Genomic DNA, 27649 nt, shown 5'->3' with positions numbered 1-27649 from the left:
CTTTCTGCACAGGGTGAGTCCTGGGGTGCCCAGGATGCCTCTGTCTGCCCTCATCTCCACTTATTCAAGCCCTGGCCATCCTTCCAGCCCCTCTCAGATGTTGCCTGGAAGGTTCCGGGATCCCTTCCTCATGCGATCTGCTGCTGGGTAGCTTTGAGAGTCCTGTCAGTATGTGATGCTGTGACTTGCTCAGATATTTCCTGTGTCCCAAACCCCACGGCTTCTGCTTCCTGAGGAAGTGGTAGCATGACTGTCTGCTGATGTGACCGCCACGCGGGCCAAGTGGAGACTTCAAGCCTCTTGTCCGTCTCTAGAAGCCGGGCGTCCTGGAATGGGACTCACGACTCACAAGAGCCGGGAAGATGAAGTTGTCACCATCCGTGCCCCCTCCCGCTCTCCATCCCTTGCTTTGGTCAAGCCCCGCCTCCCTGCGCTGTGACTTTCACCGCCCTCTGAGCAGGGAGCTGGAACCATGCTCGGCCCTGCTGCGGGAAGACAGGGCACAGGCTGCTGCCAGCCCCTTGTGAGACATCAAAGTTCAAGAGAAACCATGAAAAACGACAGAGGAAAATTGCCTCCCTCCCTGGAGCTGCTCTTGATGGACGGCGCAGAGGGGGGAGGGGGGCGGGACCGCCGGACCAGGGAAGGAGGGGCAGATGAGGATCAATCACAATTAGTCATAATCGTTAACAGCGACCACTCGTGGAGCCCTTGCTGCGCGCCAGGCACTGGCTTGTTGTCCTTCGGCCCAGCAGCCCCATGAGACAGAGGCTTTTATTACCACCCCTATTTTATAGATGAGGAAAATGAGTCACTTGCCCAGAGACACACACACGGCAGCAAGGGGCAGAACCAGGACTTGAAGCTGGGCAGTCTCACCCCACTGAGAGCACCCTTACCCCCCACCCAACATTGGCTCCCAGCACTCACCCTGCCTGTGGACCAGTTTTATGCTAGTCCTGTACACTCAGTCCCAAACACTCCACTCTCCATGTACTGACCCATGTGTCTCAGTCAGCTCTCGGCACAGTAGTGCTGTGTAACAAGGCACCCTAAAAAACCCTCGGCAGCTTGTTGCAAAAAACATTTATATCGTGGGTCTGCAGGTCAACTATGGCTTGGCTGCATTTCTTAGACACCTATCGTGTGCCAGGCACTGTTGTCAGTCAGGCCCCTCAGGATCCAGCCAGCCCGTGGGGGTGATACACAAGCCAGGACTTGTAATTGGAAACAGAGGCACTGTGATAGAAGCCGTGGGACACAAAGAGAGGGAGTGACTGATTTTTCTTTGGGATAAATTGGGGATAGAAGATGACACGGGAACTTGGCTTTGAAAGATTAGTAGGGATTCAAGAGATAGCAAACCTAGAGTGGGGTGTTCTAGAAAGTGAGAACTGCAAAGGCAGAATGGGATGAAAAGATGGGGTGCTAGTCAGGCCAAGCAGTTTGGGCACCCCTTGACATTTTTTTAAGCTGGAGAAGGGACTTAAGGGGGACAGGGTTGAAGACAGGAAGATGTCAGAGAGATTTGGCAATCCTCCAGGTAAGACATGCTGGGAACCCGTGGCCAGCTGGAGCCAGCGATGGGCAGGGGTGTGCACGATCCTGAGGTGGGAGGAGACAGACGTGTGAGGAAAAGGCACCATTAGGAACATCTCTGTGGGACTCACATTCTCACTGTTTCAAAGGAGGCATCACCGAACCGTGTGTTTCAGCCATAGCAGCATAACTGAGAGAAGTCTGCGTCTCGCCTCCTGGCCCCAGGGGAATGTTTTCCAGAACCCCCGCTCACCCAATTCCTCACTAAAATTTTTCATCCTTTGTCTGAAAATTAAAAAAGAAAAACTTCAGTCTTTAGAGGCACGGGCATTCACGCTGGGCACCACTAAAGGTCTTGGAAGAGCCAGCAGCCCAGTGCCCACTGGGGTCTCCTTTCTGTGGCTCACGGGCGGTGTTCAAAGAGAGCCAGAGGGAAAAGAAAAACAAACAAAAACCCAACAACCAAGCAAACAAAACCCAGAAGAGAGTCAGAGAAGGTGGGGGGGGGGGGGTTCTACACGTACTTCCCCACCAAGTGCAGACACTTGGACCCCAGGGGCTTTCTCTTCGGGCTCCGTAGGTGCCCAGCTTCATCATGCTGCTCAGAAAGTGTCTTTCACCAGTGGCTGGATGCTCAGAGCTGACAGGAAGCAGCCTGGGGCCAGATGACCCGGCCAAAGTCCCACAGGGAGCCCCCTGGAGCCACAGGAACCCCCTGCCCTTCCCCTCCTGCTCTCTTTGCCAGTGCTGGCGGACTCGGGCGCCCCAGCCAGGGCGGCTGTGCGGCAGACAGACACCTGCCCGGACAGGGACAGGAGAAACCAGAGCCACGGGGAAAGGAGGGCACACTGCTTATTTTTAGCCCGCTTATTGGCTGGGGCTTTGCAGGCCAAGACGCGGCTCTGGCTCCTCGCTGATGCTGTTATTTCTCCCCACCAGGCCTGGGGACCGGTTTATGTTGCAGGCAGCGGCCTCAGCATGGCCCGCTGCAGCGGCAGGCCCCGGGCAGGCTGCTGTGTGTCTATTATTTTTGATTGCCCGTCTTATGGAGCATGAAATCATCACGGGGCACACGGGCTGCGCACTGCCCTCGTCTTCCGAGGGCAAGGCAGAGGGGAGAGGGGGTGTGGGGGGGTGCGGCGGAGGGGGGCAGCCAGGGATCCTGGCTCAGGGGTGCTCCCACACTGCTCTGTGCTCCTTGCCCTCTGGCCTCAGACAGAGCATTGGGGAGGGCTGGCATCGTGAGGGAGGAGGAGGGCATCAGCTGGGAGGCAGGAGCCTGGCTGCCGCCCCGTCTATGCCCTGTCAGGTGCGACTGTGGGCCTGGCCCTTCATGCCCAAGGAGAGCAGAGGTGGCTCTGGTGCCTCAGTTTCCCTTTTCTGTCAAATCAGCAGGGCCCTGCTCTCCGTAGAGGAAAGCTCTAGGGGAGAATTCCTTGCCTCTTCTAGTCTGGGGACCTCTGGTCCTTGGCTTGTGCTGGCACAGCTCTGATCTCTCCCTCTCTGCCTGCTGAGGGTGGCAGAATCCAAAATACGACTGTCGGAGCTCAGGACCTGCCACCCCGAAATATGCTGCTTTGGCATATTGATTATTTTGAGCTGCAGGCACTTGAAAATGGCAAATGCAGGGAGAGGCTTTCTCATCCGCGTAAACATACACCCTCCAGAAGACACTCAGTTAACACTAATCCTCTTTCTGGGGGGTTCATCAGGGGAGAGTGACTCTTGTCGCAGGAGAGGACACTAGAAGTGACACTATACCCAAACAGACTTTGTCACAAACTAGCATACTCTCCTCTTGTTTTCTAAGGGCCCCTCTGTCTAGTCTCCCCTGGGAGGCCGGCCTCCCCCTGCCCTTTTCCCCCTTTTAGGATGGTATTTAATCCCGAATTCTAAGGCACTTTGGGAGTTACTCAGTTTCCCCTGCATCTCTCCCGTGTAAATGCGTGTCAGTAAACTTGTGTTTGTTTCTCTCTTGTTCATCTGTCTTTTATTACAGGGGGCTCGGCTAAGAACCCAGAGGGACGGACGGAGAGTGATTTTTCTCTTCCGCACTGTCTTCTTCACACGGCTTTCTCTGTCCCACATCTCCCTCTCCTTTCTCTTACAAGACACCAGGCGCTGGATTCAGGGCCCACCCTGAGTCCAGAAGGATCTCATCCTGAGAGCCTTCCTTCGTTCAAGTACAAATCTAATCCTATCTGCAAAGGCCCGTTTCCACATCAGGTCACATTCATGGGGACCAGGAGTCAGGACTTGGACATACCCTTTGGGGGAGCACTATTCCACTACAGCCAGGCACTCGTGGAGGTGCTGCTTCTCTTCCCTGGCTATAGGTCGTCAAGGTCAGAGGGCACGAGGTTCCTGGAAGAAGCTGTTTGCCCCAGAGCTGCTTCTGTGCTGAGCTGCTCACTCCCCTCCCAGGGCAGGTGCAGATGAGAAGCGTGGCCACGTCCGAGCCCTGAGCACAGAGGAAAGGCTTCCAGTAAGCTCTTCTCCTCCCACTGGCCAGGAAGCCAGAAAAAAGGAAGAAATAGGCAGAAAGAGGATTAAAAGCAAAGATGTCTCAGCCTTCTGGAATGTGTGGCCACCCAGGGCAGAGAAGGGAGGGAATAAACAGCGGCGGCAGGGGCGGAGAAGTCCGGGCAGAGCACCGCGGAGGTGCAAGCTGCAGATGAGGACGGCCCCTACCCTACTCAGGAGCCAAGTGTAAGCTGACGCCTCCGGGCCCCCGAAGCTCCTTGGCAAAACTCATGCTTGTCATCACCTCTCCTGCTTCCGTGTGGGACACTTTTCGAACTGAGGAACCTTCCCTGGAGAGCCCAAGCCCCCTGCTCTAGTACCCTACCCACGTCGAGTGGTCCTCCTTGATGCTCACTGTTTTCTCCATCGAAGTGTATCAGGCTCGCCACTCAGCCCTCAGGCCTCTTTTTTCAGCTTTTCAGGTGATAGGAAGCTGATCCTATAGACAAATTCAAACCAGCGCGGGAATTCATGACTGAACCTGTTAATGACTGCTGACAGCAAAATGGGCTGGTGGGAGGGGGGCATATTTTGCATTTTAGTGGAGAAGAGGCTTTACGAAAGGAACGGTGGCTTGTCGGTCCTGTGCCAGGCCAGGCGGTGAGACCTATTTTTGCGTTGAGGGCCTTTGTCACCGCTCTGGTCAACCCCGATGTGTGTTGACTCCACGGGCCGCCTCCTGCATGGTTGGGACCCCCCGTGGCCCACCCCCAATCAGCATCTGGTCTCATAAAGATGCCTTGGGATCTATTTGTTACCGTTTCCTTTAAAGATGAGGCAGCCGAGCGCATGCCAAGGTCATATAGCAAAGCTGCTCTGATTGAATCCATGAAGTCTTCTCTCTGCTCGGGGTGTTATTTACCCGCGTTCACTGCCAGTCCCCTCCTCCGCCTCTCGTCTGAAAGCTAGCTAGCCATTCAAAAGTGTTGGGTTTGTAAAAGCGCTTGCAAAATGTTTGTGTGCGCGTGTGCGCGTGTTTTTAATCTTATCTGCGTGCTTCAGAATTCTGGATCGCATTCTTCCTGCTCTTCCTCAACACCCCTTTGAGGACCACGACTCCTTGCTGTTTGCAGAGTGCCAGCCATTTGCTTCCAGCGCAGTTTACCCGGCCAGCCTCCCAGGGAGGGGCCCTCCACCTGTCACCACCGCCAGGGATACTGCCTGGCCCCTTCTGAGACTGTGCGTGAGGATTTCTTTGGCGCCCATGCCGGGAGCAGAAACGCTGGATCTCAGGGTAGGCAGAGCCCACATTTCCTCGGGACCGTCACTTCACTCGCCATCAAGGCCACGTCTGTCTACACCCCATCGACACTACTGTGTGAATTCTTTTCCACCATATCACACAGGTTCCCCGGTCGTGAAACCGTGCATGATGTCAGATAAGACTGCTGAGGCTCCCACTGAGGATGGGCTCTGGGGAACCAAAAATGTGAGAGGAGAAAATCTACCAAGTTTCACTGCATAGAAATATTAGTCACAGTCATTGGTTTCCTGTTACATTTTTGCCAGATTATCAGACTGTCCATGATTGCCACTCTTTGCTAATGCTGGCTGTCTTCTGTTTGCAAGTGGATCTGTTTCCAGATCTGCTCTCCACCCTGCTCTCCGCCCTGAGGCGGGTCTGTCTGGGAAGCACCAGCCAGCATCCCTGATGGCTGGCTTCAGGTTGGGGGCGACCATGGGAGACTGGAAGCCCGGGTTAGGGTTAGGGTTAAAGAGTGAAGCAGGGTTTTCCCCTGGCTCCCCACTTCCGTCGAAGCCTGCCTCATTCCCTTCGCCCTTCTTTTTTTCATCTTTTCAGGTGAAAGCGACTCTTGTCACCTGTCTGGTGGCCTTCTTCATTCAGCTACTGCCCCCGCTCCTTGTCCTCCTCTGGGGTGGTGACAGATCCTTTCTCTTGCCAGCCCTGGGATCCTGCTTCATTTCTTGTTGACTGCCCTAAACTCGACTCGTTCACCTTCATGTATGCATATGCCTTTCTTTTCTTTTTTTTTTTATTAAAAATTTTTTTAATGTTTAAAAAAATTTTTTTAATGTTTTTATTTATTTTTGAGACAGAGAGAGACAGAGCATGAGCAGGGGAGGGGCAGAGAGAGAGGGAGACACAGAATCTGAAGCAGGCTCCAGGCTCTGAGCTGTCAGCTCAGAGCCCGACGCGGGGCTCAAACTCACAGACCACGAGATCATGACCTGAGCCGAAGTCAGACGCTCAACCGACTGAGCCACCCAGGTGCCCACATGATATGCCTTTCTTGAATGAAATATGTTACCTGACAGACGATACAGTGTCTGATATTTTATTTTTTGTTTATTTATTTTTTTAGTATTTTATTTTATTTTTTCAATATATGAAGTTTATTGTCAAATTGGTTTCCATACAACACCCAGTGCTCATCCCAAAAGGTGCCCTCCTCAATACCCATCACCCACCCTCCCCTCCCTCCCACCCCCAGTATTTTAGTTTAGAGAGAGAGAAAAACACCTGGGGGAGGGACAGAGAGAAAGGGAGAGAGAGACTCTAAAGTAGGTTCCACGCTCAGTGGCATGGAGCCCGATGTAGGACTCGATCTCAGGACTCTAAGATCATGACCTGAGCCAAAATCAAGAGTCAGATGCTTAACTGACTGAGTCACCGGGCACCCCCAGGGTCTGATTTTTTTTTTTAATTTTTTTTTTAACATTTATTTATTTTTGAGACAGAGACAGAGCATGAACGGGGGAGGGTCAGAGAGAGAGGGAGACACAGAATCCGAAACAGGCTCCAGGCTCTGAGCTGTCAGCACAGAGCCCGACGTGGGGCTCGAACTCACAGACCGCGAGATCATGACCTGAGCCGAAGTCAGACGCTCAACTGACTGAGCCACCCAGGCGCCCCAGTGATATTTTAAAAGAATACATCAAATGCTGGCTTAGACTAGGTGACAGTGAAGGCCAGTTGTGGCATTCTGCATGTGAGGACGGCTACTCTTCCCTCTCCTGTGCCTGCCCCCGTGTCCCACTGGAGACACCCCTGGCCTGGGGCCTGCCCTCTCGGACACACTTATCTTCATACCTTCCTATCTCACTCGCCCCCTCTCCAATGGAGGCCTCGGGTTCAGCGCCACGCTTTACCCCACCCCACCCCAAGCTCCTCTGCGCCTCTTTGGCTCCCTGGATTTACCTGTCATAACTTCCATTCCCTTGCCCACAGCATGACTGCCACCAGATTGCAAGCTCTCCAAGCCAGGCAGACCCCAAACCAGCTTCCTAGGTTCTTAGCCCGGTGCCTGGCCGGTAGCAGACCTTCAGTGTCTGTGGAGTGCTTGCTGGCCCTGGGTGGGGGTGGGGGGCACTTAGGTTCCTCTGAGCCCTGGGATCCTTTCTGGCCCAATGGGACAGTGATCCGCCACCCTGTTCCGGACCCAGGGGCTGTGCCATCTTTGGGGGAAGAGTCAATAACAGAAGTTGGAAGATGCCTTGGGAGATATGGGGGCCAGAGGGCTGACACTTTAATTGCATAATTATTTCCTCAATACTGATGGTTCTGGGGAAGATGAGGCCTGCTGCCTGCAGGATGGATGGTGTGGGGATGGGTGAGTTATATTTTCCCAGATAAAAGCACCAATTGCCTATAAACTCTGATTCTGCCTGATGTAAAAGCCACTTTATTGCACATCCAGAAATTACTACCCGTATAAAAGCACATTATTGTGATGTAAAAATAGATTTTTATATAATTTTTTCATGCCACCACCTTGTAATTCTTCATTTCCAAGCACCCTGAGATTGCACTGAGGTTTATTTTTCTCTTTTAATTGTTTGCCATGGCGTGCCAATTTATGATGAGATATTTTCCCTGAGATCAGAGCGGGGCCGAGGCATAAATAACAGCCATCACTTCATGGCAGGCGGGGTTCTGGGGCACCCAAAATGCCATCAAACAACATTAGGCTCCGCGTGATGCCATAATTTGGAGCGGGGTGGGGTGTGGCATCATCCCCGTTCGAAGTCCTCTTCAAGGCCGGACACAGGAGTCCCATCCCCTTCCACCCGGCCAGAGGGAGGGTGCGATGTATCCCCACCTCTCTGGTGGCCTGCCTACCAGAATGCAGCCAAGGGAAACTGACTCTGGGTTGTTGTTAAGCCCCACTGGCCTGACCCACGTAGCTTAGGATTCCTCGTTCCCTCCACTTAAAGTTTCCCCTTCAGAACTTTGACCTTTTCCACATTGAATCCCTTGGCCCGGGTTCCTTCTCAGGTGGACAGCCCACGGGAGTGCTTACTTTTGGGAGATGAATGACTGCCACCACCACCCCAACCACCCCCCCCCCCCCCGCCCCAGACCACCTCCTCTCTGTTAGGGGCAAGACTCCTGAGGCTCCAGAGACTATCCTTGCTTGTCAGATGCAGAGAGGCTCGCTTCCCCGCCCCTACAGCTTAGATGCTGGGTGCTGTGAGTGCAGAAGGCAAACCCAGGGGGCTTCTCCTACCCACCGTCCCGGAGAACCCTTAGCAGCCATTCATTTTCCTTCTGGCCTGGACCTGGGGCCTCCTTCCCGACTCCTGATTCCCTGGTTTGCACTGTCTCCCATCCCAAAGCTATTGACAGCATCTCCATACCGACAGCTGGTGGGGCACCTTGGGGCTTCAGGGGGCTCCTTCTCCACTGGCCGAACTGCAAAAGTCTAATGGTGAATGAATAAACGAATGCACGTTTAGATCAGCGGCTCTCAGACTTGGGTGTGCATCCCAGTCACCGGCTGGGCTCCACACAGTATTTGTGTTTCAGCAGGTCTGAGGTGGAGCCTGAGAGTTTGCATCTGTAACAAGTTCCCAAATGATGCTGATGCTGCCGATCCGGGAACCGTATTTTTAGAACCGTTGGGATTATTTGTGTCTCTGTAACCCTGATGAGCGGGAGGGATTATTGACAGTCGAGAGTGGGGAATGGGGGGAAATTAGGTGCCTGCATCACAGTTCCTGGGACAGGAATGGAGAACGTGAGGCGGGGATGGGGAGGAGGAAGAGGGGAGAGCAAGGACAATTTTAGAAAGCGTCCAGAGACCTCAGGGAGAGGGACTGGTAGAGAAACCAGGAGACGGTGGGTTTCTCCGGGGCTGGGGTCGAGGGTCCCTCGGCCGCCCCAGAGAGCGCCGGTTTCCTGCGCGCCCTCGGCTGCCGTCTGGGCCTCCGGCACCCCCCCTCCCCCCCCCCCCCCCCCCCCCCGCATCTCGAGCGGCCAGGCGGGGCGCGCGCGCAGCGAAGGGCCAGGTGGCTCGGAGCGGCAGCTGCCCTCGGTTGCGCGGGTCGGGCCCCACCGCGAGGGGGCAGCATCCAGGACGCACCCGGCCGGGAGGCTCCAGGCCGCCGCAGCCCCCGCACCCCGGACCTGCCGCCCGACCCGAGGTGGGGCCCGGGGCGTCCGCGAGGGCGAAGCGTCCAGGCTGGTCTGGCGCGCCCCACGCCCCGCCGAGCCGCTACTGGTTCGACTCCGTCTGCGGAGGGGGACGGGGGACCGGCGAGGAGGGGGCGGCGGGCCGGGGACTCCGATGCCGGGAGCCGGACCGGGCCGCCCCACCCCCATCCCGGCCCCTCTCCCAATTAGTTCTGCTAATTCATCTGTAAAATGGGGGGAATGATGATTTTCGGTTCTGAGGCTCTACGGAGTTGTGATGTGGAAGGCACAGAAGAGTCCCTGCAAAAACCAGGCCAGTGATCTCCTAAGCTTTGCTCGCACGCCAGCAGCGAGTGTCCTCGGAAGCACGGTCTTTCATAGCCTCCCTCCTGGGTCGCTGACCACGACAGGGCGCGGACTGCCAGCCCTCGGTGGCACCCGGCTGCCCACCTCCAAGTCTGGTCTCCCCACCGCTTCGTCCTGTCCTCTAGGGGGCGCTGTTTCTCGAGTATGGGCGTGGTCGCCGCAGTTAGCGGTCCACCTCAGTCTGCGACCTTGGACCAACGTACGACCTTGGACCACAGGAACGTGGCTGTGGGAAGCAGGCATGTGATGTGCTTGGCACAGAGCCTGGCACAAGGGAAGAGGTCCATATTTCAGGCAATTTGGATAATGAGAGCCTGACTAGCCCTAAACTTTGCCAGGTGCTGCCCTGCCTGCCTCAGCACAGTGGACCCGGGTTTAGAAATTTCCAAAAAGAACTAGGGAATCATCAACCCGGTACAATGAGGCTTAGGGATTTCTCCTTGTCCAACAAGTAAAGTCTGGCTACAGGTTCCTAAGCTGACCTGTTCCGATGGAGTCCTGCCAGGCCTGGTGGGAAGGTAAGGGGTGGTGGCGGGGGGGAGGGGGGATGTGGAATTCTGAGGGCTCCAGCCTTGTTTCCCATTCTCTCTCTGGGCCTGGTTCCAATGCAATACCCTCTGCCTGGGCTGAGCTGCACTTTAGTCATTCATTCATTCATTCATAAATCATTTATTGACTACATACTGCTGACAAATACTGTGCCAGGGTTAGGGATCCGTAAATTGGTAACACATGGCCCGTCTTCTGGAGATTATCTGTAAAATGGGGGCAAAAAGTCCTTCTCTCATAAGGCTACCTATTAGTACTTAAGCCAGCGCGCAATTGTTAGCTGTCGCTAATGTCATGATGACAACGGGGCTTGCAGACCGGAGACCCTACACTCCATCTTGTAGGTCTGCTGCTCTCGCTGTTGTGCCTAGCACTCCTAGAGGAGAGACTTCAACCAGCCTGGAGAGCCAAGTCAGTATCTGGTTCGTTCCCTCCGATGTCTGGCTCTGTGGAGCATGAATCGTTTTCTCTGCCGGTCTCCAAACTCGGGCCTTAGTCTGAGTCGGCCTCACCGCACCCTCTCTGGGGGCCGGGTAGCTTCTCTGCCTACCTCCTCCCAGTAGGCTCGGAAAAGGGGAGTGGGGAGGGCTTGCTCCCACTGCCTGAACACCTTTCAGGGAGCTTGTTAGAGATGCAGACTCCTGGCCTTACCCCAGGCCTACTGGATGCGAACCTGTGTTTTATAAGATCCCCAGATGAGTTATAAGCATGTTCAAGTTTAAGAAGCACTGTTCCAGGGCCTGCTGACCTGAAAGTCCTGCCTCCTCCACAGGAAAATGGAAGGCCGATCTTCAGGAAATTCCCAAGGCCCAAGGGGCTCAGATACTTTCAGGTTTAGGGGCTCAACTCTTCCTGCTGTTGGGGAACTCCCCGTCTTTCCTTTAGGTGCCTCTCCCTCCCAAAGAAAATCAGTCCTACTAAAGTTGACGAGAGTCAGATATTCTCAGAGGACACCCACTGACAGGGCAGGGGACTTGACTGGCCCAGTTGTGGGTCTTTTGTGCCCAGGAGAGTAGTTGCTTAGCTCATGTTTGTTAAACCGCAACACATTCTTCACGACTGGAACACGGCTCAGGAACAGGGTAAGAACCAACTAGGTGGGGCACCATTGCCTTGAGAAGGAGTTTCCAGTCCTCTCTTCAAGCGGAAGCTAATGCCTGCTGTCAGGGATGTGAAGGAAGTGAGCCCTGCTTTGATGAGGTCAGAGGATTCCTGAATCCCTTTCCCGTAAAGCGCCAAGACAAGGATAGCAAATATATGGGACACACATGACCCCTCTTTTCCACTCTCTTGGTAGGTATCAGTAATCGATTATAGTGGACTTCCTGGCATGACCTCAGAATCCTTTTCTACATAGCACCCCAGGGAGTCACTATCAATCGATCTCCTGGTACTATTTGAGATCTTTGCCTCAGGTCTTACCCTGGGAGCTGCCCTCTACAGATCGGGCAAGATGAGGCCAGGCCAGTTCCTAGTGATGACTGCTGCTCCCGCCCTCCCACTGAACCTCCCTGAGTGGGTGTGCTGTGGCCCCTTGGGGCCTGCCCTCCCCAGATGTTCACAGCCGGAGGGATGGAATCCAGCCCCAGACCTGACTTGCCAACACGGGCCTCTCTCTTCTTAGGGGGCTAGGAGACCACACAACTGGCCACCATGGTGGGCCTCTGTGAGGCTTCCGATGCTCTCATGTCCTTTATGGTTCTGGATCAGACCATGACCCCAGGCTTTTGGTGGACGTGAGGGGGGCGTCTAGAAGTACCTACACATAGGTGTTCGTATTTCCTACCTGGCATGGTGCCCTGGTAACCCCGAGTGCTGGGATTCCTGCCACGAGCTCCCCCGACCCCACTCTCTGCCCGCCACCCCTCACTCATGTCAGTGGGAGTCATTTTCTGTGGCATGTTATCAGGTCTGCTAATCAGATCGGTGCTAAGAGACACCTACACGCACAGCCAACCTCTACCACCATCTTTTCCTTCTGCCTACCAGGTCCAGAGTTTAGCTCTGAGGCAAGGTGTCCGTGCGTAACTTTCGGCTGGTTGCGGTCTCCCCATGCCCAGAGGAGTATGGACACCTGCCCTCGTTCGTCTGTGGAGCCCGGGCCTCTGTTCTGTTGTTGTGTCTTCGGCACATTGCACGCGCTCAGCAAACGTGGGCTGACTCAGCTGCAGGCCCAACCCAGGCCACCAGATCCGTGTACGTGACTCCCACCCCCACCCCTCTGCCCCTGGAGCGGGGAGGGTTAGGGCCCCGCCGGAGACAGGACTCGGCCAAGTGACCTCAGCTCCCGGGCCCTCCTCCCACACCCTGGCTCCCGTCCGGCCAGAACCCCACGGTGCTCTCACGACAGAAGGGGGCCTCTTGGTCTCTGGGTTTGGTCGCATCTTTGCTAGTTCCTTTCACCAAACAGTTCTGGGCTCTCCCAACTCCCGGCTGAGTGCCAGGTTCGGGCCACGCAGACGCAGGTGGGCTGCCCGCACCGGGTTCTCCCTGAGCTGTAACAGCAGCCATCACCGAACACCGGGTCTGTGCTGGGCCCTGAGCAACAGGCTTTACAAAATACACCTCACTGAATTCTGACAGCGACTGTAAAGCCAGGAACTTCTTTTTATCTTCAGTTTTCAGGTGAGAAAACAGCCTCAGAGGGTTAATGAGCTTGCCCAAGGGCACTCCACAAGTAGGAGGCAAGCCAGGGCAGACCCTCCAGCCTGGGTCCTCATCCACGATGATGAGCCGGGTCCTCATCCACGATGGTGTACTGACTCCTTGAGGTAAATCTCATTTTCACGTTCTCTACCGGCATCAACTCAGCCTAATAATTACTAGTCTGGTTGACATCTCTCTAGCGACTCCATGTTTGAATGCAGCCTGAGGCTCAGCAAGGAATCCTCTGAAACCCAAACTCTGAACCAAGCGCAGCAGGACAGGCTGGGGAGTGTGCAGCCTGCGGCGGACGGGAGGGAGGACCGCTGGGCACCCTGCCCCATCGACGCCACTGCCTCCTGGGAGGCGTCTGAGGCTCAGACCCGGCTGACCGTGGTGGGCCGAGGGTGCAAACAGGTACTGCTGACGGTGGGGTGACAGCAGCTTTGGCTTCTCCTGCTTCCACGCAGACAGCTGGGAACACGAAATGTTAATGCCTCGGGTTCTGTGCCCGAGCCACACTCACCTGGCCTGAACCGGCACTTGGGTGGTTGCAGAAGAGCACCGGAGATCTGCCCCAGAGTAGAGGGCGAGCCGACGTCCTAGGCCCAGGCTCCCAGATGACGGCTATGGATTGGGGCCGCCTGCTCACTGAACCGCATCAATGTCACCCACTCCCAGGACACAGCGGCAGGGCCCAGGGCAGAGAACGACTCCATCGAGCTGGGATGATGGATCTGTGCTGCCAGGGTGGCAGCAGCCAATGCCCTCAGGCGGCAGGGACAGGGACTGTGGCCTCCTGCTGGCCTTGTCCAAGGTCCTGAGGCAGCCGGGGTGGAGCTGGGAGGCCGCCATCCTTCCCGGTGTCCTTCTAGTCCCAGGTTAGGTGCTTTCAAAAAGGTCCCTGGAGACTGTTGTGGCCCCTTCACATCCCCAGGACTGTTCTTGGAAAAAATGTCTTTTGAAAGACCCTGGCACCAAGAGCAGCCAAGACTATGGTGACATAGTTCTGTCATTACATTTTTTGTGTGTACTGGGGGGGGGGGGGAGGCAGAAGAGAGGGGCCATCAAGGAGCCTTCTGGGATGCTGATGTTCTACAGTGTGATCTGAGCGGTTCCAGGGAAGTTTAGGTTTATAACCCCCCACAAACTGTATTCTTAAGATTTGTGTACCTTAAAATTACACAACAACTTGAAAAATGATCTGGGAGCCCTGAAGTGTCTTCTGCAGGCCTTCCCCACCTACACTGGCTGCTTTTTCCCAAAGAGGTGGCAGGACCTCAGCTGGTCAGCACCCAGGGCTGGTGAGGACAGGCCTGAGCTCTTGTCATTGCGGTGCATGGCCACACGCTACACTGGAACCCAGGCAGGCAGTCTTAAGAGTTCCCCCAGTCAGGAGAAAGCTTTGCTCAGTGTGTCCCCTCAACTAGACCCATTCGACATCTGGTAACCGACTGAGTCACCTTGTCCTTGAAAAACCTTCCGTAACTTTCCTCAGTGGACTGAAGTGCTCCTCCTATTTGAGGTTTCTCCAACTGTAACTCCTAGGAAAAAATGTTTTCTCCTTCAAGCTCCCACACCACCTTATTAATTAATAATGTAATAAACATCTATGGGCCAACTTCCCAGGCCAAGAGCTAGAACATTCCTAGTAACTTAGGTCCCCTGACTTCCTTCCTTGCCCCACCTGGGGAGGATCACCATCCAGACTTTTGTGTTTTAGCATCCCTTTACTTTTTGGTTTGTACTTCATTACATATTTCAAAGGTGTCCACGTGTCCCAGTTTGGTCAAAAAAGTGCCAGTTTGTGGCCCAAATGTAAGGATTTGTGCCCCTTTATACTCTCAAACACATCCCATTAGTTACATGATCACTCAGTATACATGTGTATGTAAGCAAGGTATTGCTTGGTTTTGAACTTTATAATAATGGCATCGTATGGTATGAAGTCATCGGAGATGTACTTTATTAAGATTTATCCACGTGGTTCTCTGTGGCCATAATTCATTTTTGTTGAATAATCTACCCTTGTAAGTATATACACCTTGCGGTGTCTGTGGTGCTGTTTTTGTGTTAGTAGAAACAGAACTGCAGTGAACATTCTGGCATGGGCCTTCTGGCGATGGTGGTGGTTCTCCCACGTGCAGGTAGCCCTTGGCCGCAGAACCAGGAGGGAACTGCTGGCTCACGGGGCACGCACAGTCAACTTGACAAGCTAATGCCACCGCATTTGTACATAGCTAACTGTGTAAAGTTAAAGTCAGTAAAGCTAACTGGGCTTTTCTACCACCAGTATCTGCTGTCCTCAGTAGACTGCAAACGCATGATGCGAGGGCGGATTCCTCTTTATCTTAGCACTTAGAACAGTGCCTCGAGCTAGTAGGAAGGAGCTCAGTAAATGCTAAGTGCCTGACTGTTCAGGGGGCTGCGGGCTCAGGGCAGACCCATTGCTACGGAGGAAACAACTGAAGGATGTTGCTGATGGCAGGACAGCAGGAGCAGTGGCATTCTGCATGTGCTGGTCCCTGCGTTGGCTCCGCACGAAGCAACGTCGTAAGTGTTCTGCTTGCTGGAGGGGTCGCCCGCCTGCACCCAGGCAAGGCACTCTCGCTTCCTTCAACTGAACCAGGTCCTCGGCTCCTCCCTCAGATCTCTGGGGACCAGGCCCACCGAGACAGACACCCACCAAGGTGAAGGCCATGATGTAGAGAACATAGGCCAGGGACCCGTCTTCTATTCCCGGCCCTGCCACAAAGAAGCTGGATGGCCTTGGGCAAGTCACTAGGTCTCCTTCCTTATCTTGTAAAGTGAGTTTGGACAGTGATAGCCAATTCTTGGAACTTGAGCAATCCTCAGAATCACCTAGGAAGCTTGTTCACAGGGCAGATTCCCAGGCCCTGGACCACCAGAATTGAGGGAGTGGCTCTGGAATGGGAAGTGATACATACATATTTACCTGATAATGAGAAGAATCAGAAATGCTCACCTACGGTGAAAGAACTGGTACACAGGGAGTTATAATAAGCACTCCCAGTCCCAGCTGTCACCTACAGGCAACCGCTTTTAATCATCTATTTTAGATTTTCTGTTGGATTTTTTATTGCTCAACAATAGGCCAGTTCTTGTTTTATCAACTCCACACACATTACCCGTTGTCCTCCCGCTGTGATGGATGGTCCAGTCACACCCCCACTCCCAGTGGGTCCTGGCACTTTTTCGGAAGCTGCATTTTAACAAGCATTCCAGGTGATTCTGAGCAAGCTGGTCTACCAGCCACACTTTGAGAAGCACTGGCCTAGAGAGGCTTCTTGGTAGATACTGGAGTTCCCTCAGGTCATCTCTTAAGCCCCTGGTTCGTCTGCTTGGCTTCTAGAACTTGCTGACAGACCCTTCCCCCACCTGTGGGAGCTCTGAGAGACTGGGCACGGGAGCCACACTGGCAACCACACGATTCCATGTTTGTAGTGGGTGGAACTGCCCTGCCCTGTCATCTTGCTACCCCATCTCATCTAGTTTCACCTCCTGTCCCCCTGACGCATAATTAGGATGAGCAGATTTCTCCTTTAGGGACTGGCACAGCTCTGGCTCTAGCAGATTGTTGAGCATCTGACTTCTTCCTAACAACCAAGAAGTGGTGTATTCAGACAATAGAACATACAGAACAAGAATGCACACACCAAAACGAAGCTAACAAGGACACAGCCCACACATGTATTGAATGAGAGAAGGCAGGCACATAATGCATCCCGCAGGACTCCACCTTTGAAAAATTTAAAACCAGGCAAAATTGAAAAATAAAACGCAACAAATAAAACAGACGAAACATCTACTGGGATAAAGGTCAAGAGAGGGGCTGCCTTTGAGGGTGACAGTGGCTGAGGAGCAAGCTTAGGAGGGGCTGGCGATGTCCTGTTTTTTGATTGGTGTGTTTACATAGGGTATGTTCACTTTGTGAAAACCGGAGTGGTACCCTTGTAATTCGGGCCCTTTGCTGAATGTGTACATCCTTCTAAGTGTTACCAGTAAAAAGAGGAGGAGGAAACACTAAGCAGCTCTTTCCTCCTGCCTGAACAAGCCCTTCCCCAGGATGGGTCCAGGCAGGCAGGGGCAGCCAGATGGGGCCCTCATCTGCATGGCTCGGCCTGGGGTGGGAAGGCTGGTGTCACAGTCACAGTCACCATGTTATTTCAGGGCTCCATCCTGGAACCCCACAGAGCAGAGCAGCCTGCCGGGTCAAGGAAGTGGCTGGAGATGAGGCCCAAGCATATTCTCTGGGAAGGATGACAAGATACTAGCCAACCAAGACTTGTACGCCATCTTCCCCACCTGCTAGCAGCCAAGCTGTCTGGGGGGAGGGTGACGTATGGGCCCCCAGCCCGCCTCCCCAGGCTGCTAGCCAACCCAGTGTAAATATTATTATACTCCTACGCATCTGAAGGACGTTAATTATTAAAACACATGCCACCCAGGGTAGTGCACTGTAATTAGGTTCAAATTAAATTAGCATCCTCTTGTAATTAGGACATCAATAACCACTCTTGAGGCACTAGCTCTCTGGCCCCTCCCTGTTGCTTCCCAACACGGGCTACTTCAAGAAAAGGGGTGCATCGGCTCTTCCTGGAATGCAGACATAATCAAAACCATAAATAAAGTAGAGGCAGTTGCACAAACCCTTCCCTCCACCCCCTACCCCACCTCCCCTACTGGCCCAGACCAGGGAGGGTCTTGGGTGGCAATCCTTCCCTGGTGGTTAGCCTAAACCCTGGGCTCTGGTGCATCAGCCCTCAGAGATGGGAAACTTCCAGAGCCTGTCCAGGTTAGCAATGCTGCTCTCCTGTCACCTGTGAGCTTCGACTCTGCCCTCCTCCTCTGTGACATCCTCCTGGTCACCGGGCTGGGGCCTCAGCCCCTGTCCCAGAGTACTGCCCACTGCTCCACAGCGGTCGTGCATGCCCCTCGGGCCTGTGGAGACAGGTTGGCACCCACTGGACCCAGTGTTATGCCGGTAGCTGGCTCTTAATCCAGGCTTGGCGGGTGGGTGGACAGATGGATAATAGGTGCTCAAGAGGTTTTGGTGTTCAAGTGAGAGGTGGATGGGGGAACATGTTTTGTAACTCCAGCGGGGGAAGGAACTCTGAGGGGGGTTTTTGGTGCTACTTGTGCAAGTGCTGATGCTGACTGGTCTCGACTACAGGCAAAAGGCAAAGCCTCCAAGGCGCCCGCACACTCTGAGTGCCCCCCGAGATTGGGCACGCTGGGTGCCTGGCTCGCCTCGCCTCGCCTCAGTCCCACCCCGCCATGACAGACCCCAGGAACTGAACAGACACTGAGAGGAAGTGGCAGCAGCGTCCTCAGGCCTGGTGAATGGTTTGACCTTTGTCTAAACCAGCCTTGCAAGAGAAAGAAAAGAAGTGGGAAGGTTCAGGCATCATTTCAATTGCAGAACCATGGAGGGTTTATCCTTGGGCACAGATGTAACCAAGGCAACTGTGGAGACAGTGAGATGATTTCAGACCCTTTTACAAAAGGGCGGGCTGGCATCTCACCCCTCTGTTGATCGTGCTCCCGGGTAACACACACCGACCCAGCTCTCGACCGTACCAGGAGATGGAGAAATGGGTGAGACGGGCATTGTCTTCTCCATGACAGATCTCCATGATGCAGAAGAAAAGCACCACGGGGAGTGGGCTTACCTGCTGGGGCAGGACAGCTTCTCCAGGAGTGGGGACAGACGGGGACATTCACACTCCTGCTGACTTCTCACGCCCCATCATGGGCTGTACAAAGTCATGGGAAACAGCTGGTAGGGGTGACCTCCCCGTCACACAGCTTTCTCTCCCTGGCACTCCCTGAGCAGCATAACAGGCTCCTCACTGCACACCGCAGGGGCTGCTCTCAAGCCTCCCTCCTCCCTCAGGGGCTAGGAGCAGCCTGGGTCTTCTGAGCTCTGTGGCCAGCTCCACCTGGGGGATAACCTCATTAAGTCAAACAGAGCAAGCGCTAATAACCTCGAGACCCAGGATCTCCTCAGCGGACAGCCATGACTCCTCTTGGACCCAACCTGGTCTTCCAGCTCCATTTGCCAATGAACACACACTGTGGAGGGAGCTGGCACCGGGCCCCCACTCTTACCCCTTGTTATGCCAGCCTGTGTGGCGTTAGCTTTTACCCCAGCCACAGCAGGAGAGGGGAAGAGTCCCCTCTGGCTCCCGCTGGGGCTCTGGCAGAACTTGGCAAAGCACAGGACTAGTGACTCTCTGCAGGGGACTGGTTAAGACTGAGCCTGGCCTTCCATGTGTGGCCGGTCCTGGGCACTGCTTGCCAAGCTGCTCTAAATCTCCATGGTCCTTGGGGGCAGCCATGTGCAGCGGGGGGCCTGGACTGATGCATTAAAATAGGAGATCTCCAGCCTTCTGCATGATGGTCATGGTGCCATCATGCCTCCTGGGCCCCAGGAGTTGCCCATGACTCTGAAGAATGGCCCTGCTTTCCGGGCTGGCTGTGATTCCAGAACTGTGGCCAGGGATGTGGATGACTATGTCGGGGGTCGTTCACGTGCCCAAGTCTCCTCCTGTGGGGGCTGCCGAGATTCCAGGCTCTGGGCTCCATCATGACCAATAAGGACTGCAGACAGCAGGTACTATTTTATTGGGCCTCAAAAGCTTTAAATACAGAAGTGGGGAGGGCTGGTAGGGGGCAGATGTAGACAGGCTGGCATTTGAGAATGGACGTATCAGAGGAATCACATAATCAACAGCCGGACAGAGAACTGGGAAGAAGGGCCATCTGGAACGGAAGTGGGGTACCAGCAGGCAGCTGGCCTTGGGTGTCAGGGTCACGCCCTATGTTAGGACAAAGTCTTTCATGTTTCTTCCTGATTTGCGGACAACTTTTTAAAAAAAACAAACCTCCGAATAAAAACACAAAATCAGCTGGGAGAGACTGTGGATGTCAGTGCCTGTCATCTCAGAAGACAATGGCCTGCCTCCTGAAAGCCTCGGGTTCACCCACCCCACCCCCAGCCCAGATGCCACCCCACAAGACATTTCCATACACTGAAGCAAAGCTGGACCCAATCTACACCCCTGATCTGGGGTCTGGAGCTGAAAACACCCTCCCTGCAGAGGAGGAGGTACTGGTGTGAGCGGGGCTGAGGGCCAGACCCGATTCCCTCCTTAGCGGCTGTAGCCAAACTCATCAGCGTCATCGGCCCGGAAGTCCCCATAGCGCCACAGGTTCAGCTGTGAGAAGACAGAAAGCGACCGTCAGGGAGGTGGGCCCTGCTAAGCTGCTTTCCTCAGCTCCCCCCTGGAGCCCCAGAGGCAAAAACTCACCCTAGCACTCTTGGCTGACTCCTGGGCGTTCAGGTACTCTGTGATCTGGAGGGACAAGGGAAGAAAGGGAGGTCACAAAGTGGGTATTTGCAACTGAGCAGCAAGAATGACCCTGGAGACTGCCCAGGTCTGGTCTGCACCACTCTCCTGCTCAGTGGATCACCAGCTCCCTGAGAATAAGATTCAAAGTGCACCATCACACTGGCCTCCTTGCTGTTCCTTGACTCTGTGCTGGCTGTTCCGTCTGCCTGAAATGCTCTTCCCCTCAGGTCTACTTGGCTACCTATCCTGCTCCTTCAGGTCTTTGGTAAAGCATCACCTTCTTAATGAAGCCTCAATGAAAGCCTAATGAAATGACCCCACTGAAAATCCCAATCACCTCTTCCCGCACACTCCTGATATCCTTTATTTCTATCTTCTCTTTTTCCATTGCATTTGTCTCCTAACATTCAATTTCATTCATCTAGTATATATGTTGCTGTTTTTGTCAACTCATGCTTCAATGGAGGCTCCACAGGGCAGAAATGGTGCCTCTTGTTCATGGAGATATGTAGGCCCTCCATAAATGCTTGTTGAATGAATGAATGAATGAGTGAACACACGTAGAGTGTTTATCTCAGATGCTGGGCAAAGGAATGTTCTAGACACCAGAGACATTATGGGTAGCTTCACAGGGGAGACAGGGAGATCTCAAAATTCTACAGGGAAACTTACGCTAACTCCCAGGGCAATCTCAAGACACTGGGAGTCTCTAGTGAGAGGACTAAGGGTGTCACACTTCTGTCCACAGACATGGTAGCAATTCACACTGGGGTCTTGTTCCAAATGAATTACAGCCCTGTATAACCAGTGCCACGGACTCAGAGGGGGAGAAAAAGAGGCCTGGGAAAAGGCGAAGCAACGGGCACAACGGAGAGGGAACGCTCGTTTGAGCGCCACCGGCTCTCATCCCTCCTCTCAGCTGGGCGCTGCACGAGGGCACACGCTTCCCACCGGCCCATCCTGACTTGAGACGTGCCCTTCCCAACTCCCAGCAAGTGCAGGTAGTTCCTAGGTGCCCACCAGCCCCTCATGGTTTGCCCCGTGAAGCCAGCATGGCTGGGGCGCTCAACTCATCTCATGATCAGAGGTCTCAGGCCGGGCTCCAAGCCCCGGGGGCTGTTCAGTCCAGACTGGAGGGCTGGAGGGGCAGAGTCCCTCGGGGCCTCATCCCAGCCGAGCCTGGCTTCAGGTGGCCCTGTGTGCAAGGAGCTGGCTACGGACCCGGCAGGGTATGGGAGAGGGAAGTGAGAAAGGGAGAGGCAGTGACAGGCTATGGACCTCTCCGGCCACCCTTGGCAAGGCCTTCCAGCTTGCCCCCTAGGGGCACATGCGCAGGGACCCCCCCCCCCCCCCCCCCCCAGCTCAAATTTTCCGCTGCATTCTCAGCCAAGCCTGCAGCCAATTAATTTGGGATGTAATTAGCTTTTTTTTTTTTTTTTTAAACCCCAACAAACCCAAATCCATTATCTTTCCCCAGCAGAAGCAGCAAGATGGAGGGTTCCCTGCTCCCTCACTGGCTGTTGGTGCAGCCCCCAGCCGCTCTGTGACGGCAGTGGGGAGGCATTAGGAGCCTGCCCCTACCCTGGTAGCCCACCTCCACATCACGTACCACTTTCTGGAACTGTTTCTCCTTGCGCACCTCCACCATGACCAGTCCCTCCTTCACCAAGCCCAGCCCCACATCCCCCTTGGAATCAGCAAACTGCAGGGTGACGTGAGGGCAGCCAGCGCTCAGGTGTTCCACGTTGAGCAGGCACTGAGTGTTCTGGATATCCCGCACCACACTGTCCACGGCGTCTGTTCGAGCGTCCTCCTGGGGCAGAGTTGCATGCAGATAAATGGGAGAGAGAAGTGCAAACTTGAAAGATAGCCACGTGGACCCCAGGTCCTGCTCATGGACCTCCTCCAAGCAAGTGTCCAGCAGGTGCCAGCATCTCATTCCCTGCTCAGATCCTAACAAGGAAGGAAACAGCCTTGGGATACAAAGTGCCCCCTCTCCTGATCTTGTCCTTTCCCTCCCTGCCACGCCTCCTGCGTACATCCCATCCCTATCCCCCACCCCAGTACCGTGCCCACCTGCCTTGTGTCTCGGAGAAAAAGTGGCTTTTGACCATCCCCAACTAACCTCCACTGGCTGCTCTGGCTCCCGTCATCCCCCACCTCTGCAGGACTGTGCTCCAGCACACTAACCCCACACAGTCCCTGCTCTGGTGCATTCACTGGCCTCTCAGGCTCTCTCCACACTCACATCTCCCTCCCCCCAGAGACTGCCCCTTGACCTATTTTGTCACCCTCTTCTCCTACTGTTTCTCTTCTGCCCTTCAGCAAATTTCATGAAAAAGCAGAAAACGTTCTATGGCGCAAATTCAGCCCGCATCAGGCTCCTCAGCACCCTGCATCTGGCGGCAGCTCTAACCAGGCTTTCAGACTGCTCGCTCTGAGCACCAGGGACCTCCCTCGGTGCCAGAGCCAAGGGTATCCACCAAGCCTGAGCCTGACCTCCCTGGGGAGCTGGACACTGCAGACCAGCTCCCTGCTTCTGGGAACTGGGTGGCTCTTGACACTGAGCACATGTTCTCCTCTCTGGATGCACATTCTGCCTCAGGTTCTTCGTCCCTGGATTGCTGAAGGCTAGCACTTGCCAAGCCTCGCTCTCCTCCCCATCCTGTCTTCCGCACGCACACCTTGTAGGTGCCCATGCTTTTAGCTATGAATCCGGGATTCCAGGGCTTCTCGCTTTCCAAACTGAACACTATCAAGACGCCCGGAGCTCCCACAGCTCCTAATTTACTCCTTCTCGTCCCCACATCTTGGCCAACAGTAACACAGCCACACATAAGAAATCCAGTCACCTTCTGTTCCTCGTTTCCCGCATCCCATCCACAGAGGGCGCTGAGACCTGGCCCCTACGGGTGTGGCCCCGGTTTGGCTGTCACTGTCTCTAGCCTGGACTTCCAAGTTGCTTCCCGCTACTCCATCCAGTCTGACAACGCCCCCTGAAGGAACTTTCAGAACCAGATTTGACCATGTCACACCTCTGCTGAAAACCCTTCCCCAACCCCCAGGCCTTTCCCTTCTCACGTCTTGCCACTGCTCACAAGGTCCCTGACTTCCGACTGTGTGGACCAGTCTTTGCCCAAAGTGCCCTGGCCCACAGGGCCCATCCATCTGAAGAACCAGTTCAGACGCTCTGATGCCCCGTCCTCTGTGGCAACTTCCCTCAACTTCCTTGGTCGCTCTCGTCTCTCGAGTCCCGTCGCTAACAGACCATTCGTCACTGTTTCCACCTTCTCCTGTCAGTCTGTGAGGGCCGCATCAGTGGCTGAGTGCCACCGGACCCGTCCTTTGGAAGCAAGGAAGGAAGGAAGGAAGGAAGGAAGATGTGTAGACTCACGTCCTGGGGCACCTGGATGAAGGCGAAGGCATACTCTGTGGCTTGAGCAGGCAGCACACGAGTGCTGAAGGCAGGTGGCAGGGTACCCAGGCGGGTGGATGGCAGGATCTCTCTCTGTAGAGGACACACCAGGCCAAGAACATCACACACTCGATGCCCCCTTGGCTCTCACAGGACAACTCTGGTGGCTGGGCCTCTGAGAGTTCTAACTCAGGTCCTCCCACCATGACTTGCTTCCACTCAGCCCTGTGCACAGGCTTGCCCAGTCAGTGACGTCTTGGGGGAACATGTCCCGCTCGCCCCTGCAGTAGGCGGTCGGCCGTGACTCACACCTTCTCACCCTGGGCCTGGTGTTGGCACACCTGGTGGCTCTACAAAAATAATCAGTTTGATAACTGGCATCTAACTAACCTCTACCTCTGTTTTTTTCCAACGCCTTCCCTCTGGGACATGGGTTCCTTGAATATGTTTCCACTGGCCAGGGGGCGCTCTGCTGGGAAAGCACACCAAGACAAGGGGACCTACAGTCCTGTGACCTGGCAGGACCTCTTCTTTTGTGTATCCCTGGGTGGCAGGTTGGGAGCATGGCCCAACTCTGGGCTGCTGCTAATCGACCCTCAACCTTAGTCCCTGAAGAAAGCAGATGACCATCGTCACGCCTCGGGAGTGGCATGGTTCTGAACTACAACCTTCTCTCCTACTTGCTTTTCCCCAGAGGGAATCCCCCAGAACTGTCGACAGACTCCCAGGTGCAGCCACCTTGTGATTCCCTTCCCAGAAAGCCTTGGTTTGGGGATGTCCTGGGAATCGGCACACAAGCACCTAGTCAAGCCTGAGGACCAGGAACCGTGGGGTGTGGAGGGTCTCCACCGGCCCTTTCTTCAGAGAGGTTGGGCAGAAGATGAGGAACCGTGGGTGTGGCTGGGCACTCATCCGTGGGGCCTGGAAAGGAGACTTCTCAGCTCTCAAAAACCTCTGACCAGAGACATCAGTTTTGCCCAGTCGCTCAGGGGTCAGTGACTTGTTACACAAATAGTAGAGATGCCCACATGCTCACTGTTCTATCAGCAAGTGATTTCACAGCTTCGAGGGACCTTTGAGAGGTCAGAGGGACTTGACCTAGGGGACTACTGTGCTGAATGGCCCTTGGCAGCCACCTGGCACCCCTCCCTTGCCTACTCATCCACCTCCCGGTCTCCCACACTCACATTGCCATAGTCAATGTAGAAGACGTGCACTCTGGCAGGAGACTCGACTTTCTCCACTCGGGCGCGGTACCTGCAATGGCATTGTGGGAAGAGCTCAAGGGAGAGCCCTGAAGAGTCTGGCCTCCCTGGAGCCTCAGTGATAGCAGGGCTGGGATACACCATTTCCCTGCCCAGGGCTCAGAGTGAACACCCAAGGGTGTCACAGAGGGCAGTTCTCAGACTCCACTAAGGCCTAGGCTTGCGGCGCTGTGGCCACCATCTAATGGAATCAGAGCATAGCTGGGAGCAGAGGGAGGGAGAAGGGAGCATGTGAAGCAGATTAATGTGTCCTTGGGGCATAAAGCAACAAGACTAATGACTAGATTGATGTCTGCTGTTTAAACCCAGCACACTAAACAGCAGCTGTAATTAGCCGGCAGATCTGTCTGGGAGGCCGCAGCAGGGAACACATCCAAGTCACTTCGTCACCCAGGGAAAGCCATGGGCCCTACTCTTGGTAGATCAGACGTGAGTGACCTTCCTGCAGCCTGTGAGTGCGCCTGCTCATGTCCCAGACAGCCAGGGTGGAGGGTGGGGTGGCTGATCTGGGCTGACTGAGAACCAGCTTCTGCCCTCACCACCCCACGTGACATCATTTCTCCTGTGTGGGGTAAGGGGAGTGTCAGTCCCAGCCAGTCAGCCAGGGCTCCCCCGACAGGGTTTCCCAGGATTGAGGAGAGACACCACTTCTATACTCCAGAGGCTTGACTGGGCTGCAGGAAAATCACAGGCCCCAGATGGGCTGCAGGCAATGAAGAGGCCCACACTGGAGAGCTGGCCAAGGTCAACAACCACCGCCCAGTGAAACCAGGTGGCTAAGGCAAATGCCTGAATTCTACCTGGTAGCTCTGTAGGCCTGTGCCCTGAGGACAGACCTGCAACTGCTCCTGCTTAAGACTCTTTGCTCTGCTCAGGTACAAGTGGCTTACCATTCTCCATCTACAAACTTGGCAATACAGAATTCTCCCCGGCGGGGGGCATAGGAGCCTTCGACAGGAGGGTGGCTGGCGATGTCGTTTCGCATATTCTCCATCAGCTTCTCTAGCTGGGTGCCTGTAGGGGAGGAAGAGGTAGTGAGACCTGGGCGCCATGTTCTCTAGATGGGGCCGGGGAGCAGGCAGCCTGTGGAATTCTGTAGGTCGCCCGTGGCACTGGCTTGCCCCTTTCCGTAGGGAAGTCCTCTGTGGCATCTGCTCAAGAGGTTCATGTGGTCTTCAAAAGTGGAACAGGGGCTTGCTGACACCTCAGAGGCACACAGTCTTCCTTCCAACCTCGGCTCTCCAACCTACTGGCGGTGGCAGTGGCAGCCCTCGGGAATGTTCCTTGGGTTCTGCTTAGGGAGGTGGAGAAAGCATGGGGGTGTGAAGCAAAGCCAACCAGCCTCGTTCTGGGTGGAAGCAGCCCAGCTTAATTCCTACAAGGGCTGGCCCCGGCCTGGGTGACAGAGGCGGTGACTGACAGCAGCCACTCTTTGCTATGTTTCCCAGGGGGAAACATGGAAATGAGGGATGGCCCCCACCCAACCCTGGACAAGGAAAGGGCCTCGGGCTACTCTGACCTCGCTCACCCTGTGAAGTACATGCAAAAGCAAACTTTGGTATTTCCAGGCTGGGGCTCCAAGCTCTCAGCCCAACCCGGGGCCCTCTTCGACTAGGGGAGACAGTCTCCTTCCCTGCCTATCTTACCGAATCCCTTGCTCTTTCCTGCTGGTCCTTCCCAAATCCCGAGTCCCTGCCGCTCGTCAGCTGGTCATCACCAGGTTTGGCAACACCTACGGTCCTCTCGGGTTCCCTCCTTGCTCCTTCCTGTTGTGTCCCCACCCCCCATGCCGCTAAGCACCGGTCCCCAGTGGCTTTACCCTTCCATCCCTCTTGGCCCTGATTCTAGCTCTGCATCAAGCCCCGCCGTGCCCCCTTTGCTCTCTGAGGTGAGGGTAGCTGGGTTCGTGTGGTGTGGGTACAGGATTCTTCTCTCCACCTCCAGGGCCCGAAGCCACACTGTAACAGGTGCCTAACACATGTTGGCTTTTGGCACACTTGTCACAGTTGGCCTTCTACGTTCCCTGTCTGGGTTTATGTTTCTGCCACTACACTGTGAGCTCCTTCAGGGCACAGACCATTGCTCACTTGGTTCTGTTTACTCTTGCAAGGTCTAGTAAATCTGCCGCATGGAGGGTGCTTAAGAATTCAACTGTATCGAGGATGCACTCTGCGTAGGCACACGAGGACGTGTCCACTCGTGGGCCTCTGCATAACCCACTGTCCCAGCATTCATGAGCCTCGGTTTCAGAACACAGACTTTTGGGAAGAAGCAGTTGCCCTTCCCCCACCCAGCAGTACACCCTCTACACAGACAAATTCCTTCTATACGTGGTCTATTTTTATTTTTTATTTTTTTGCTCCAAGGCAACAGAAGCAGACTTTGGCTCCCGCAAACAGGTCCTTGCACAGAGTCTGGCTGGTCATTTACAGCTAATGGCAATGCTTTCATCATTTCATTAGATCCTTCCTGAAGGCAGGCTTTAATTAAGAGAAGAGAGACAGGGCAAGAGGACGTCCCCTAAGAGAGGATGAAAGGTTTCAGAAGAGGGAGGCTGTACATGCTGAAGTTTATTTTCATGGATTTTATGGAACCAACT

The 27649-nt window shown here is 54.7% G+C and overlaps 1 protein-coding gene across 1 annotated transcript in view; it reads right to left on the bottom strand.

Annotated features, from left to right (window-relative positions):
• Positions 1-19619: 19619 nt before the first annotated feature.
• The window catches only part of SND1 (staphylococcal nuclease and tudor domain containing 1), a 421931-nt gene continuing 413901 nt past the window's right edge, over positions 19620-27649 (bottom strand). Inside the window, exons 19-24 of the mRNA XM_043589426.1 lie at positions 25941-26064; positions 24973-25042; positions 23765-23878; positions 21980-22183; positions 20329-20373; positions 19620-20235 (exon numbers count right to left, since the gene is read on the bottom strand). Of these exons, the coding sequence (XP_043445361.1) occupies positions 20170-20235; positions 20329-20373; positions 21980-22183; positions 23765-23878; positions 24973-25042; positions 25941-26064 (623 nt within the window). The 3' untranslated portion in view covers positions 19620-20169. The remainder of the gene's footprint in view (positions 20236-20328; positions 20374-21979; positions 22184-23764; positions 23879-24972; positions 25043-25940; positions 26065-27649) is intronic.

The sequence above is a fragment of the Prionailurus bengalensis genome, chromosome A2 (assembly GCF_016509475.1).
Source record: "Prionailurus bengalensis isolate Pbe53 chromosome A2, Fcat_Pben_1.1_paternal_pri, whole genome shotgun sequence".
Lineage (NCBI taxonomy): Eukaryota > Metazoa > Chordata > Mammalia > Carnivora > Felidae > Prionailurus > Prionailurus bengalensis.
The sequence above is the reverse complement of the archived record's forward strand: the minus strand, read 5'-3'. Positions and strand labels throughout refer to the sequence as shown.